Source organism: Myotis daubentonii, chromosome 10 (genome assembly GCF_963259705.1).
Source record: "Myotis daubentonii chromosome 10, mMyoDau2.1, whole genome shotgun sequence".
Taxonomy (NCBI): Eukaryota; Metazoa; Chordata; class Mammalia; order Chiroptera; family Vespertilionidae; genus Myotis; species Myotis daubentonii.
This window is the reverse complement of record NC_081849.1, coordinates 22,634,646-22,649,536: the sequence shown is the minus strand read 5'-3', so window position 1 is coordinate 22,649,536 and position 14,891 is coordinate 22,634,646. Positions and strand designations below refer to the sequence as shown.

Here is a 14,891-nt window from a genome sequence, read left to right as displayed (position 1 = left end):
GTCCACGTCAGAGCGCCGGCCTCCCAGGAATGCCGCCCGGCCCGCGGGTGGGGGCTGCACGGCCGCCCGCCCCGCCTCCTCCTCCCCGCCCCCACGCGGCCCGGGCCGCCCGAGGGGGCCTCCCGCCCCCTGCCAAGCGGGGGAGCGGAGGGGGCTGGTCCCGGGGCGCCGCGCTGGAATGTAGGGGGGTGGGCACCCAACACCCCAAAACTGAGGATTGCCAATCAGAGATGAAATATGCCCCCTCCACGTCCCGCGGGACTGAAGACATACATGGGGAAACTGAGGCCAGTGGTGGGTGCGGAACACACTAAGGTGGGGTTGGCCGACTTTTGTGGATGAGTTGGGAGCCCTGGCTCCCAGCTCAGGGAATTGTCCATCTGCGGACGGACGGACGGGGACAGGGAGGGAAATGTGTGTGCTGATAGAGAAGGACTGAGAGGAAGGAGGGACACTGCGGGCGATTAGGGAGAAGGTTTGGGGGGTGCTCCACTGTACAGGTAGGAAAGCCTGGCCTGAAGTCCAAATCCGGGGTCCCAGGAGGAGGGAGGCTGCCCCTGACTCAGTGTCCCTGTCACCGGCCCGTTTGGCCTCATCCCCTCAGCACGAAGCTGAGCTCAGGAAAAGAGAAGCCAGTGAGTCACACTGTGCCCCCCCCCCCCCTCCGTCTGACTCAACCAAGGCGATGAGAGGGGAGGGAGGGACTGCCCCACAGTAGCAGGGAGCCCCCTGGGCAATGTGCCCATTTGAGCCACAGGGCAGGTCCTTCCAGTGAAAGGGCGGGTTAAGCCAGAGAGAAACAGGGAGAGCAGTGCCCAGGGCAGCCACGGAGAAACGTGACCGAGGCTGGTGGGCAGGGAGAGCCCCAGGAGCCAGCCAGGACGCCTAGCAGGACCGGGCCCGGAGTAAGCAGAGGGCGGCTGGAGGCGAGGGAATGGTGACAGCAAGGAAATCGAGGCCCGGATAGTGACAGAGCTGTAGAGTAGACTTACATTTTAAAAAAGCCTATGTGGCCCTGGCCAGGGAGCTCAGTTGGCCAGAGAGCATCCTGATACACCAAGGTTGCGGTTTGATCGTGATCAGAGCACATGCAAGAATCAACCAATTTATTATTCCAAGTGGAACAACAAAAATCGATGTTTCTCTCTCCCTTCCTCTCTCTCTAAAAATTAATAAAGATTTTTAAGAGAATTTATATTCCATAATTCTGTAACATACATGTATTCCATAACCCCTGGTACCCACTTCGGGCCATACTTTTCAGCTTTCTTATTCTTCAAGACCAAATAAGTTTGGGCCAGACGGCCTCCAGCTCACTCCATGTGATGATTGGAATTTGGGAAGGTTCTGGGGCCTTATAGGTGAATCTGTCTATTTTATTCCTCTTTTCCCTCAGACTCGTGAAAGGGGAGGGGATACGGGAAGTTTCGAAGGCTGTCTTCCCTCTGAAGGACAGGATGAGGGCAATCCCCGTTAGTTATGGAGCTCAGAAAGAAGTGCAGGGGTGTGGGGAGCAGTGCTTATTGAGAGAGGCATCCATGAATGATTTGTTTCCCTTCTCATTAGGTAGGGATGGGGAGGAGTAGAGAAGGGGCCAGAAACAGAAAAGGGGCCTGCTGTGTGTGGCTTGGGAGGGGGGAGCTGTGGGGGCCCTGATAGTGACAGGCGAGGTATAAATAGCTTGGGCCTGCGGCTCAGGCTCATGTTCTGTCCGCTGCCTGTGACGAGGTGCTCAGGAATTCCGCTCTCCTATTGGCACCCCCTCCCTATCCCCAGCACCGTCATACCCCATACCACCTTTGTCCCATGGCCAAACCAGCCAGCAAGCATCAGGGCTGTCTGTCTGCTTGAGAGGCTGAGCTCTCCTGTGGAGAGATGCCCAGCTCTGGGGACACATGACACAGAGCTAGGTCTCACAGGGGACTGAGTGTGTGTGTGTGTGTGTGTGTGTGTGTGTGTGTGTGTGTGTGTGTGTGTAAAGGCAGACTTCTGACACCCCACCGAGGTGCCAGCTGAGGGCTCAGTGATATTGTCTCTGAAGCCTTGATGAAGAAACGGGGGAACAGATCTGAGAAAGGATGGGTGCCTCTCTCTGAGCTGCTGGGAGGAGGGAACAGGGGAAAGTGGGTTTGCTTGGAGCCAACAGCCCCTGTACACATCCTAGTGGCTCATGGACCTGTTTTGTGGGCGTTACCTGAGGTCCCTCAGTCAGTTGAGGGCCGCTGTTAGGGTGGCATGTTCAGAGGGAAGCGCCGAGTGGAGAAAGAAGTCTCTCTCCTGCTTCTCACGCCCTCCCTCCTAGAGAGGTCCTTGTGAGACCCCAGAGGAGTGAGTGGTCCAACAGAGCAAGGTGCCTGGTGCCAAGGATGATTCCCGGAACCCTCCTTACCCCCCTGAAACCTGAGCCTGTTGCTCTCCAGGATAAATCGGGGCCTGACTCAGGCCCCAGCCAGCCAGTCACTGCAGCCTGACCCAGGAGCAGGCTGGTGACTCAGCCCTCAATATAGCCCATGAGCCCAGGCCCCAGGCCCGGCCATGAGGCTGGAACAGACCGTGCACAATGCTGGTCCTGGGGCCTGCCAAGTGGAGTGGCCTCCTGAGGGCCAATGTGTTCCTCCCTGAGCCAGGCGGGGGCTCATAGAGGGGCTTACAGGGGGTTTCATCAGCTGAGTATGTGGGGCAGTGGTGGCTGGGGCCACAGGCCGTTTATAGCCCCCTGACGCACCACCTGCTGACCTGTCCCTGGGGAACAGGTTGCCTGGCTTTCCACCTGGCCCCAGTTCTCCCATCAAGGGACACTGCTCCTCTGCCACTGACAGTGGCCATGTTTAACTTGGTCTACGCAGAGTCTGGATGAGCAGGCCCAATGGGCCATGTTTTTCTGGAGCCAGAGACATGTTCACAGTCACCTGTGAAATAGCAGGCTGGCCAGGCTCACAGCAGGCCCTTTGATCAGTCAGTGATACTGATTGTGGCCCTGACCCAGGTGCCAGGGACAGTGTGGTGGTATGATGGAAAGATCTATAGCCTCTGTAACCTTGGGCAGGTGATGTCACTCTTTTGGGCCTCAGTTTTCTCATCTCTAAAATGGAGTTAATAGCCCAGCCAGCATGGCTCAGTGGTTGAACGTTGACCTATGAGGCAGGAGGTCATGGTTCGATTCCCTGTCAGGGCCCATGCCCAGGTTGCAGACTTGATCCCCAGTGTGGGGTTGTACAGGAGGCAACTGATCCATAATTCTCTCTCATCACTGATGCTTCTATCTCTCTCTCTCTCTCTTCCTTTATAAAATCAATAAAAATATTTAAAAATAAATAAAATGGCCAAAACTGGTTTGGCTCAGTGGATAGAGCGTCGGCCTGCGGACTGAAAGGTCCCAGGTTCGATTCCGGTCAAGGGCATGTACCTGGGTTGCGGGCATATCCCCAGTAGGAGATGTGCAAGAGGCAGCTGATCAATGTTTCTCTCTCATCGATGTTTCTAACTCTCTATCTCTCTCCCTTCCTCTCTGTAAAAAATCAATAAAAATATATATTTAAAAAAATCAATCAATAAATAAAATGGAGTTAATAGTGGTCTCGTAGGGATTTTTTTTTTAAAATATATTTTATTGACTTTCTACAGAGAGGAAGGGAGAGAGATAGAGAGTTGGAAACATGGATGAGAGAGAAACATCGATCAGCCGCCTCCCGCACACTCCCCACTGGGGATGTGCCCGCAACCAAGGCACATGCCCTTGACCGGAATCGAACCCGGGACCTTTTGGTCCGCAGGCCGACGCTCTATCCACTGAGCCAAACCGGTTTCGGCTCGTAGGGATTTTTTTATGTGTGAAGATGAAAGGAGGGAACGTAAAATGATGAGCATGGTGCCTGGCAGCTAATACGTGATCAGAAAATAAGTTAGTTTGCTTCCTGTGCTGGTACCTTGGAAAGCCTATGGGTTCTGGGGAGCTAGGTCTTCCTCCCAGCTCTGTCTCGATCCCCGGTAGCGTCCACAGCCGGGATCTCCACCATGCTTCCTTCTTCCCTTCTCTGCACCCTAACACTCCACCTGCCAGCATCAGAACCAGAGTACTTCTGATCTTTAGAACCACCCACCCTGCCCCCCAATAGCAGCTGATCCTTGACAGGAGTAGTAGGTGGTATACTGTACCACGTGACCCATGACCCGGGAAGGGAAAGCAGAGGGGGCTGTTGTGCAGGGAGAGAGCAGAAAGGAAGCAGTTACGCAGAGGGCTGGAGAGTGGGGAATTGGAGGTCCTTGAAGGTGATATGAAAGGAATCCTTGGTTCTATCTGTACCTAAGCCTGGGTGCATGTTCCCCTGGCTTCTAAGAGACGCCCTGTAGACTTAAAGCTAGTTCAAGTGACGAATACATTCAACACAGAGACCTCTTCACCCTGGTGAAGTGTATTAACAAGACCAGGAGTCAGAGCTCAAAAGGATGAAGAGAATGGCTTTCTAAAATGAGCCAATGGGCCCGACTGTTGTGGCTCAATGGTTGAGTGTTGACCTATGAACCAGGATGTCACAGTTCGATTTCCGATCAGGGCACATGCTCGATCCCCATGGGGGACAAGCAGGAGGCAGCCAATCAATTATTCTCTATCATCATTGTTTCTATCCCTCTCTCCCTCTCCCTTCCTCTCTGAAATCAATAAAAATATATTTAAAAATAAAATGAGCTGGGCTGGCATGCTCAGTGGTTGAGCACCTACCTGGGAACCAGGAAGTCACGGTTCCATTTCCAGTCAGGGCACATGCCTGGGTTGCAGGCTTGATCTCCAGTGGGGGACATGCAGGAGGCAGCCAATCAATGATTCTCTCTCATCATCATTGTTTCTATCTCTCTCCCTCTCCCTTCCTCTCTGAAATCAACAAAAATATATTTTTTAAAAAATGAGCTCTGTATTCTAAGCAAAAAGGCTGGGGAAAAGCAGGATCATTTTCCTGTCATTGCTCAGGCTTGGATTCGGGCCTGGGAAGGGCCAGTAACGTCCTGACTGGGGCCGATTGCCTACCAGGTCATGACCTCCATCTTGACTTCTGATTAATTCCAAGGTAAATCAGTGATCCACGGTGGTAGGTAACCTCCAGTCCTTTCCACCATATATGTTCTCCAGCCAACTGGTGACTAGAATAAAGTCAATAAACAGCAGGGCTTCGCTGCACTAAACAACCAGGAGCCAGGGACCAATGGCAACAGTGAGTTGTGAAGGAATTTCAATTAGGTTACAACTGAGGACACACAGTCTAATACAACGGAGGGCAGTGCTTCTTAAATTTTATTGTGCCTACTAATCAACTGGGGATCTTGTTTAAATGCAGGTTCTATGTTGCATGTCTGAAGCGGCCTGAGATGCTGCCTTTCCAACAAGCTAAAATGCTGATCTGTGGACCACACTTTGAGTAGCTAGAAGCTAGGCCACCCTAAATCAGTGCTATCTTTAAAGAGTCATTTAGAGGGAGGCAAAAGGGACACGTGGCACTGCCGTCAGTCTGCCTAGGTGCAGCTCTGTCTATAGGGGCTGGTTTTGTTTTCAGCATTGGCCTCAGGGCTGCTGGGATGGACTCCCACCCAGTTCAGCCTTGTCCTTCTCTGGGCTGCACACGATTTTAAAATCAAATTCTAAGTGGCCTTACTGCTGAATTCATTTAGTGCCTAGCAGTGTCCACCACCAGACATGCTCTATAGGTTGCTTTGGATATTTGGGTGAATGACTCTTCTGGCATCAGGTGAAAAGGAAGTAGAGCGGGGTCTCAGGAAACCAGTGGTCATGGGGGTCTTATGAATACACTTGAGGGTTTTCATATGGAAACTTCATGATGAGAACCACCAATCAAAGCATTCCACGGGGATGAACGTTAAACAAGGACACTCATAAATTATCCTCACATTCTGCTTGTCTCCACTCAGGCCCATTCTCCATCCTTTGCTCTGCTCTGAATCCCAGGCTGACCTTGAAAGATGACATTACATGGGGCGCCTCTGCTCTCTGGCTCCCAGTAGGGCTCAGCCAAAGAGAGGTACCAACAGGAGCCTGGGGGTGGGAGGAAGGTGGGGATACATAAACTCCCCCTTTTATTTGTGGCTCTGACAAGGACCGCATCCCCCTGTGGCCTCCACGTGTGTCTGGGCCCCTTTTCAGGCCTGGGATGGTAGCCACTTTCCACTGTGGCTGGTGCCTGGGGACTTCACTACTCCTTGCTAGTTCTTCAACTCTGCCTTCTGGACCTTGTCCCGTCATTAAACTTTTCAGTAAAGCTTTTGTGTGTGTGGCCTGTTTACTGCCAGGCCCTGAGTGGTTAATAAAGTTTTCTCTAAGAGCAAACCCCTTGAGAAGTCATAGGACTAAGCCACGAAGGCTCACAGGCAGATCTTCTCAGGGCATTCTTCTCGAATAGCTGGGTGTGGGCACAGAACCTAAGGGCAGGTCACCGGGCCCCCCTCACACAAAGTACCCAGTTCACTCCCTTTCTCTATGCTCAGATGAGCTCCGTGAGAGTGTGTTGATGCGTACAGGCCAATCCATCTGTGATTTGGTTGGCAGCACAGGAGCCAGCTTTATTTCTGAGGTCATTTCTAGGGTGAGAAATCATAGTTAGGAGTCAGACCCTTGTGTGAGCTGCCTGGTTTAAGGGAAACAGCTCTGTTCTGGTTGTGTTGTGAGGTATTTAACAAATCAGAAGCCACACAGTCTCATGTAGTTAGGTTGACATTTAATTACAAGGAACCTAGGATCTTACACAAGGCAGGAGATGGGTGCCAGCAGCCTTTTCAGCCTGAGTGACTGAGGCTAAAAAGATGGGGACACTGGGACATGTGGATGGGTGGGGCTCCGGCACAGTGTGTCCTGCCCAAAGCCGAGGGTAGTAGCCATTGGGGATCTGCCCCCACGGCTGGCCCAGGTCAGGTCTGCCATCACTCCAAGAGGCAGAACTCTGCCTCCTGCTGTCGCAGGTTGGGTAACACATACAGAGCCACAGCTGCAAGAGCCAAGAACACCATAGGCTTCCACATCCCAAGCATGTTCTGTGGGGACCAAAGACAAATGGTGAGTGCCCAGCCCCCTGAGCCCTTCCCTAAGCCAGACATCCCCTGCCTACTGGTGCTGGAGACACCTCAGGACCACCATGGCCCACTCCCCCTTACCTCCTGGATAACTGCTGGAGACCATGTGGTCTGAGTCCTGGCACCACTAGACACCTGAACGACCCTATGTGTCCCACCTAAGGTGACTGCCTGTTTGCATGCCCCATGGGATGAGAATACCAGTTCCTGTGTGTAGGAGCAAGTTCAGGAGCCAGACTTTAGAGTATCCAAATGGTTCTAATGAGGGAGGTTGGCTACCATGGCAAAAATATGCGGGTAAATGTGGGCCTTTAAGAAAAGCAGCTGCACCTCATTAGTTCCTGGAGAATGAACTCAGAGTCAAGAGGATATGAAGACTGAGAGGAAATGAAGGAAGTACACCATGGAGTGTGGGCAAATATGAGGTTCTAGGCAGCCAAAAACCTTTGTGGAGAATGATGGTGGCTCAAGGAAATTCAAGGAAGCCGGTCACTGGCTCTGGGAGGCTGCCAGACCCTGCTGACCACAGTAAATCCTGCTGATTCATTTAGGGAACATGACATCCTGAATAAGAAAATACATACTCGGGGAAGTAGTTCCTAATTTTATTACTTTTTTACTGTATTACTTGAAAGACAGAATTTGAGTTTTAAGTCGCAAGCTATGGCATAACAGAAATACAGTTTTAGGAAAGGGCGAATATAGCCCATCAATGCTAAGAATGCATTTGCTCAGAGAATAACGAACCTAAAAAGAGGATTTTAAGCCAACTATAAAGAGCAAAGAAAACCGCCTACTGGTATACTTGTAAAAACAGCTACTAAAAAGAACATAAGATATGAAGTGAGAAGCAAAACAGTGTTGGAGGTGGGTATACAGAGTAATTCATAAAGGGAGCTAGGAAAAATACTGACATGCTCAGATGCTTACATCCTAATGTGCATTGCTAAAAATGCCAGTCTGGGGTTTTTAAGGGTGCAAAGTGCTGAACCCATGCATGGGAACTGGCGTCCTTTATACCAGGCGCAGGCAAGATTCCAGGCTGGCTGAGTAAAGGGCTGGTTCGAGTATCACAAAGGGGTAAGTCATGTCAGGCTTTCCTTTCAGACTGGGTCACTAAATTCACAGATCCACAGACGAATCGTACCCCTGACACCTGTGTACTTTTATTAGCCAATGTCACCCCAATAAATTCAATTTAAAAAATAAAATAAATCCACAGATCAAGAAAATCATGTTCTGGACTTAATCAAGGTGTTTGACAAGGTTTTCCATGATATCTTTGGAGAGAACATGAAGGTAGTGAGTAGGATGACAGCACGGCTTGTTGTGTGACCATTTGTTATGTGACCAATGAGCTGGATAAAAGCCTGGTGAGATGACATTTGAGAGGCTCAGCCCTCACCTGTGACGTGAATGAGAATATGAGGGAGGCCTTGTCACCCTGGAGGATGACAAGCTGGTAGGGAAAGGAAATATTTTGAAACCAGAGTTGAGATTAGAAAAAACAAAACAAACTCCACAGGTTAGATCAGTGGATTATCTCTAATAGGGATAAATGAAAATTTCTGTCTTGAATCCACAAAAATCAACTGCAGGTAGAGAATAGGGGGGCGGGGGAGAATGTCACTTGGCATATGCAACATGCAAAGGGGTTTTATAATACATGGAGTAGATTAACAATGCGATCGGAGGCTGCATAAAGAGAAGTATGATATCTTCCTAATTACCTGGAAGCAACCAAGGAAAATGGCTCAAAATGAGGAGATAAGGGAAATCAGGATTGGAATTTTATCTGTTGCTAATGTTAAGTCCTTAGAATCTGATTCACAATTTCCTGGCTCTATAACTACGCCTCTCTGTGTCTTAGTTTTATCACATACCAAATTAATAATAGGGTTGTTGTAAGATTTAAATGAGTAACTATAGATACAGTGATTAGGACAGCCGTGGCACGTAGTATGCATTATATAAGTGTATGTTCTTTTTATTTATGTGGTGTTTTATCATGGTGAAGTACTTTTACATATATGAACTCAACTGATCCTCAGTGGGGAAGGCAGAGGTTTTATCATCCATCTTTTGCTTACATTTGAAGAAACGAACATTCAGATTATGCATTTTGCCCCCTGGGACCAAGCTGCAAGAAGCACAGACAGACGCAACCAAGTTCTCTGACCACTTTGTCAGGCAGGTTGTACCTATGCTACCTCGATTCCTGGTTGGGGAGCTGCATATTTGGTGCAGCAGGCTCTGGGCACAACAAGCTCCCCTGAGAGGACCCTAAAGCAGGAGTTCCTTCCTCTCACTCTGCTTGGGCCAGGCTGAGTTTGAGCTGGAGAAAGGTTATAGCTGAATGCTCTGGGCCTCATCCCAGGGACTTAGAAATCGAGGCATATATAGGGGAAGAACGGGTACAGGGAGAGACTTGTCACTAAAGGAGTTGAAGACTGTCTGTGGGGTGTAAGTGCAATGCCTAAAAGGAGAAGAGCTGAAGAGGGGGAAGAGTGAGGGGGTGGGGAGGGAAGAGAAAAAAGGAAATGGTGATAAAAGCTACCAGCAAATGCTTCAGCTGCCACTCTGAACCTATGCATTAAGCCAACTACACTCCACTAACTGAGAAGTGAGAAGGAGGGTGCGAGAGAGCAGGGGGAGCATAAGAAAGGAGCTAAAACAGGTCGAGAAGAGTTTATGGTTCTCGAAGGCAGGGGGAACCCTAGGGTTTTTACCTTGGGCCACATTCTGCCTCCTGAATTTGGTATCCTGTTGGTACCAGATTACATGGACTGGCCAACTGAAAGGTAACCAGAATATACCAGCCTTGGTTCCCTGAGACACTGGCATCTCTGGTTGGTGGAAACTTTTCACCAATATAGGACCACATTCTCTCCAGAAAGCCCAGCTGAGAAAGAATTTGGCCCCCACAGAGAGAGCTGGAAAAAATCCCTGGCATTCCTATTCTGACTTTTCTGAAGACCAAAAGCCCCAAATCAGAGAACTTCTCAGTAGAAAGTATATAATATGGTAGGAGTTTCAGTTCCATTTTTACCAAGGTTGAAGGATGAATTGAGGCTACCCTTGTACACATGACCCTACAGGAGTCACAGCTCTTCAGACCTCCTCTCTCACCCAACAGGGGCGGTGGCGAGTCTTTATTTTGCCAGCCTGGGCAGTTACAACAGTGAGTGCTTGGCTCTGGGGCTTAACAAAGAGCACCCAGGCCAGCCTTACTGACAGACATCAGCTCATCAGAGGTAGCTGGGCAGCTTTGGAAGTAGCAACAGTGCTGAGATCATCAAAACTTTTCCCAGAAGACAGAAGCTCAAACCATGTCCACAGTGGGCATCCGATCCCTATGTGTTACAAAGACATGCTCCAAGAAGTCACAGATTTCCAAAAGCAAGAAGCAAGCCGCTGAGAGAAAAGCAAAAGAGGGGAGGCCAGGGCACCCTCCCTTGATCCCTCAAAGAAGACACAATACCAGTACCTGTGTTAGGACGATGTCTCAGCCCACCAGCACCAGAGCAAAGCCGATATGATCACCAGGCCTACAAGAGGCAAGGAGAAGATGGGGGGGTTGGGGGCAGGGGATGGCTGTAACATATCAAATGAGAAAGAAGCGCGAGAAGAGACAGGAGGTGAAAGAAAGGTGGCATAAAAAGACATAAACACATGAATTCAACAGATAACGAAGATGAGAAAACAAAGGGAAGAGAGAGAGAGATCAAGAGATTAAATAACTGGTCAGTGAGAGCAGCAGGGTGTCTTCTCTGCTACCCGGCCTGGTTCTTCCCACCGGCAGCCTCCAGAAGGTTCAATCCGGATAGGTGTCAACCAGGTGGTGAATCCAGCTTTCCGGCTTCATTTCCCTCTTAAACCAGTCAAGTGGGTGCTCTGCGCCCTGACCTTTCCTGCGGGTCAGTGACTGTGGAAAAGTGAAGCTCCAAGGCGGAAAGCTGGCTCTCCAGATGAGAAGGATGTATACTTTGTCACCCTAGGAAGAGCCCGTCTCTTGCCAGGCCACCTGTCCCTTTGTCAGCCCCTTGTTCTGGCTGTTTTCCACCAACTCTCTAAGTGCTCTGGGCTCTGGTCCCTCGCATCCCCTAGGAGTGTAATGCTGTGGTTGTGAGACAAAATGCATTAAAACAAGCCAGCAAATGGAGAAGGGCCAGTTCTTTGCCGGCAACCATCTTCCAGAGACAAACTGTGTTTGCAGGCGATAACACAGATGCCAACAGAGCTGCCTGCAAAAGAGACAGGACCCCCTGGGCCAAAGGGCCACCTCCACAGCAAGTGCTTGACTTTGAAAATATCAGGTCTGGCATTGAGAAATATGGCACCCAAGGCCAGGAAATCTCTGAGGCTCTAAACCAGCACCTGGTGGAATGCCATGAATTCAAAGAAATACGACACCCACACCAGGATAGAGGCTGCAGTTCTCCCACTGCCCATCCTCAGCAACGGGCTACCCCCGGAAACAAGGACTGTATGCTGGGTCCTCAGCCGTGCGTGCTGCAGGCTGGCCTGTCAGAAAATCCCAGAGAGCCTTCCAGTGGACGGGGCACCCCACCACAAGAGACTCGTTTTCTTCCCCTGTGTTTCGAGGGACGGAAAGAACCTGGACTTATTCAGGAAGTACTCAAACTCTTCAGGGAGCCAGAGCCCCCAGTTAACCTCAACCAGGGCAGGAGTTCAGCGGGTACATACCTGTACAGATGAACTAGTTATTAACATACAGAAATACTTTTCTATTTTGTTGGGAAATGACTCAGGATACTCCCACTCCAACCTCTTAAGATCCAGCAACTAAAGGGTTAGGGAACTGTTTGGTCTCCAGAGTGAAATATTCTGTCACTTCTGATCACTCCAGGCCCCCACCCTCACACCTTATAATCTACAGAGCCCAGTGGGTGACACCAGCCCGCCACCCTCTCCTAACGGCAAAGGTCAAACTTAAAGGGCACCATGGGAAATGGGGACGGAATGACTGTCCTGCTGACAGAAGGCCTTGCACTGTCAGCATCCCTAGTGCACTAATGCACTGAGGCAGGGGGAGCACCCTCGGACATAAGTAACATGCTTCCACATAAATGAAGAGATAGAATTCCAGTAACCCCACCCTGGTTCCCAGCAAAGGTGGTCTTTGCAATACAGATCCGCAGCAAATTGGTTTAAGCTGCCATTTCCCACAGAGAGACCATTCTCTCCAATTCCATCTCCATCTCCGCTTTCCCTGAGTGCCCTGCCTCAGAGCTCACTGGCCTCTACTCCTGTAGAAGTCCATCCTACGCTGGGTCACCCTGAACACAGGGGCATCTGAGCCCAAGGACCCGTTTCCCACACGATCCGGCCTTTGGCGGCGGTTACCTTTCTGCTCTCAGAAATTTTGAGGGGGTTTTCCTCCGACGCTTCCGGGCAAGGGTTGTTGTCCTCATCTTGTCTGTCTTCTTCCTTACCCTGCTGGTCTGGGCACTCTTCAAATCCCTCCTCCCCATCTTCTGTGGGCTCCATTTCTATGGCAGCTGGGGGCTCACAAACTAGTTCATCCCAGGCCTCCTCCTCTGGTTCTTCTCCACTTTTCTCCTTCTCCTCTTTTGGTAGATTAACTGCATCTGGGTTGCTGGCCTTGTAGTACAGCACTACGTCCACATTCTGCGGGCGGAGGTGGGGCAGGATGGGGGATGCTGTTACCTGCCCGGCCACCAGCCATTAGACAGCTGCCAGCGCGAAAGATTCTTGAGCTCTCACCTGGCCTGCTCTTTCTACCCCTGCACAGTGACTCCTATTTCACCCACTCCTCTTTCACTGATGTGTGTACAACTACTCTGAATAAATTGCTCTCTTTTCATCCATTTGGTTCTTCTTTTGAGCATGTGACCCAGGAAGCACAAGGGCCCCAGGAGAGTGGGCTGGGTTAACTGAGGCCGCTGTGGTCCTTTGGGGCTGGCTGTACCTCCACACGAGTGGTCTGCACGCTACTCTCCCCTTAACTTCGCAGGAAAAGGGAGCACATCAAATGGGCACCATGATGGATCTGCTCTAAATACCTTAGAGACCCCAGAAACCTCTCTGCTAATACTTCACTTGGTCAGAATGGTGGGAGGTGATTTTTCTTCCCAGGATCTTATCTACCTTTCTGCTTCTGGTTTCATAGGTTACTACTCACCTGCCTGCTCTCAGAACTCCCCAGGCTTGCCTTGGACGCCTTTTTAATTTTAACCCCACTGGCATTCTTATTCACGTTCTTATTGGCATTCTTGCCGTTGGTAACAGAGGACGACCGCTTCTCTCTGAGCTGGCGAAGCTCTTCCTGGCAGCACTGCAGCTGCCCCTCCAACTGCTCCTGCTCTGCCAAAAGCCGGCCCTGCTCATCCATGCTGGCCTGGTACTGCAGCTGCAGCTCCCGCAGCTTGGCCTGCAGCTCTTTGATCTGTGGGCAGTGGAGCCAGTTACCCACAGCCTGGCCTACGCAGTCCACCTGGGCCCTGCCGGGGTCGCTGGCTCAGAGCTGTCCCTGCGGGAGCACGTGGGGAAGTTAGCGGCAGAACATCATGACAGAGAGTGTGGGCTCTGGAACCAGGCTGCCTGGGTTCAAATCTCAGCCCCATTTAATGACACGGGACAAGTTATTAAAACAGAAAGAAAACCTCAAACTGTGGGGAATGAGCCGCTAAAGCAGCTTTACAAAGAACTCTTCCCGCACCGGAGGCGCCTGATGGTTTACATCTAACATGACCAAAAGATGATTTAAATATTTTTCCTGTGACCCGTCTGGAGAATAAACTATAGGGCTACCCCTCCTGAACCTCGGACTTTATTCTATTCCATTATGACTTTTGATGGGAACTCCTACTTCACCCAAACTCTCTACTGGTACAATCACCGAAGGAACTGTGTTGGACGCCTGGGAGTGCACCTGGGCACCTGCACTTGGCCATGGAAAGAGCGGCAATTCCCAATCCTGCTCCCTAACCTCCGGCCTGTCTTCCCTGACTTCTGGCAGCACAGCAGGGTCTCCTTGGTAGCCATCGACACTAGCCAACCAAGGCCCAGGGGTCTGCTCTCTGACCCTCTCCCCTGCATACCCAGCGACCCTGCTGGACTGCGGGCTGCTCTTGCTCAGAGACAACACTTTCTGTCCCATTGCCAGGGGATGCAGGGCACTCTTCTTGGCACTAGGACAGATCCAGGAGGAGGCGGGGCCCTGTCCTTGAGGTGCTTACAAACTAACTAAAGAACATTGGCAGGTGAAAAAATACAACTGGACAGAAGTGCTCTGGGGAATAGTACAAACAAGAGAACAGAAGTGGTAGAGTGGGGAAAAAATTCCGAGTCTTGAAGATCAGTAAATCCAGCACGGTCCAGCACGGTGGGTACCTGAGAAATGTCCATCCGTGACGCAGCAGACTGCCGGCCTCCTGGACCTCAGTGCCCTCTGTGTCCGTCTGACCAGGAAGGCGGCAACTACACAGAGCCGCAGCGAGCCCGTCCCTCTCTCCTCAGCCTCTCTGAAATGGCTCCGACCGCCTCGGCTCTAGGGACTCCTCCAAGAACCCCTGCCTCCCTGAGAGCAGTTACCTCATTCTTGTCACAGGGGGAGGCAGCAGGCTTCTCAAGGCCCTCACAGCACTCCTTGAACTCCTTTTCACAGGCATCCAGCTCTTCCTTCAGCTCCTTCTGCTGGTCTACGAGCGTCCCCATCCGCTCCTGCAGCAGGCTGTGCTCCTCCTGGCTGAGCTGGTACATGGCCTGCACCCCCTGCAGCTTGACCAGCACCTCGGCAACCATGTCATCAAAGCTCTGTGGAGGGCGGGGAG

The 14,891-nt window shown here is 51.0% G+C and overlaps 1 protein-coding gene across 9 annotated transcripts in view; it reads right to left on the bottom strand.

The window, feature by feature from the left end:
- Positions 1–6,705: 6,705 nt before the first annotated feature.
- CCDC136 (coiled-coil domain containing 136) overlaps positions 6,706–14,891 on the bottom strand; it is a 28,597-nt gene continuing 20,411 nt past the window's right edge. For 2 of the 9 annotated variants that reach the window (XM_059711732.1, XM_059711734.1), the window contains 4 exons: positions 14,653–14,874; positions 13,241–13,504; positions 12,442–12,726; positions 6,706–7,035 (listed from right to left, as the gene is read on the bottom strand). In XM_059711732.1, the coding sequence (XP_059567715.1) occupies positions 6,925–7,035; positions 12,442–12,726; positions 13,241–13,504; positions 14,653–14,874 (882 nt within the window). In that variant the 3' untranslated portion in view covers positions 6,706–6,924. Of the gene's footprint in view, positions 7,036–10,561; positions 10,669–12,441; positions 12,727–13,240; positions 13,505–14,652; positions 14,875–14,891 lie in introns of all 9 variants that reach the window. The other 7 variants (XM_059711733.1, XR_009454699.1, XM_059711736.1 and 4 more) reach the window with 7 other exon arrangements.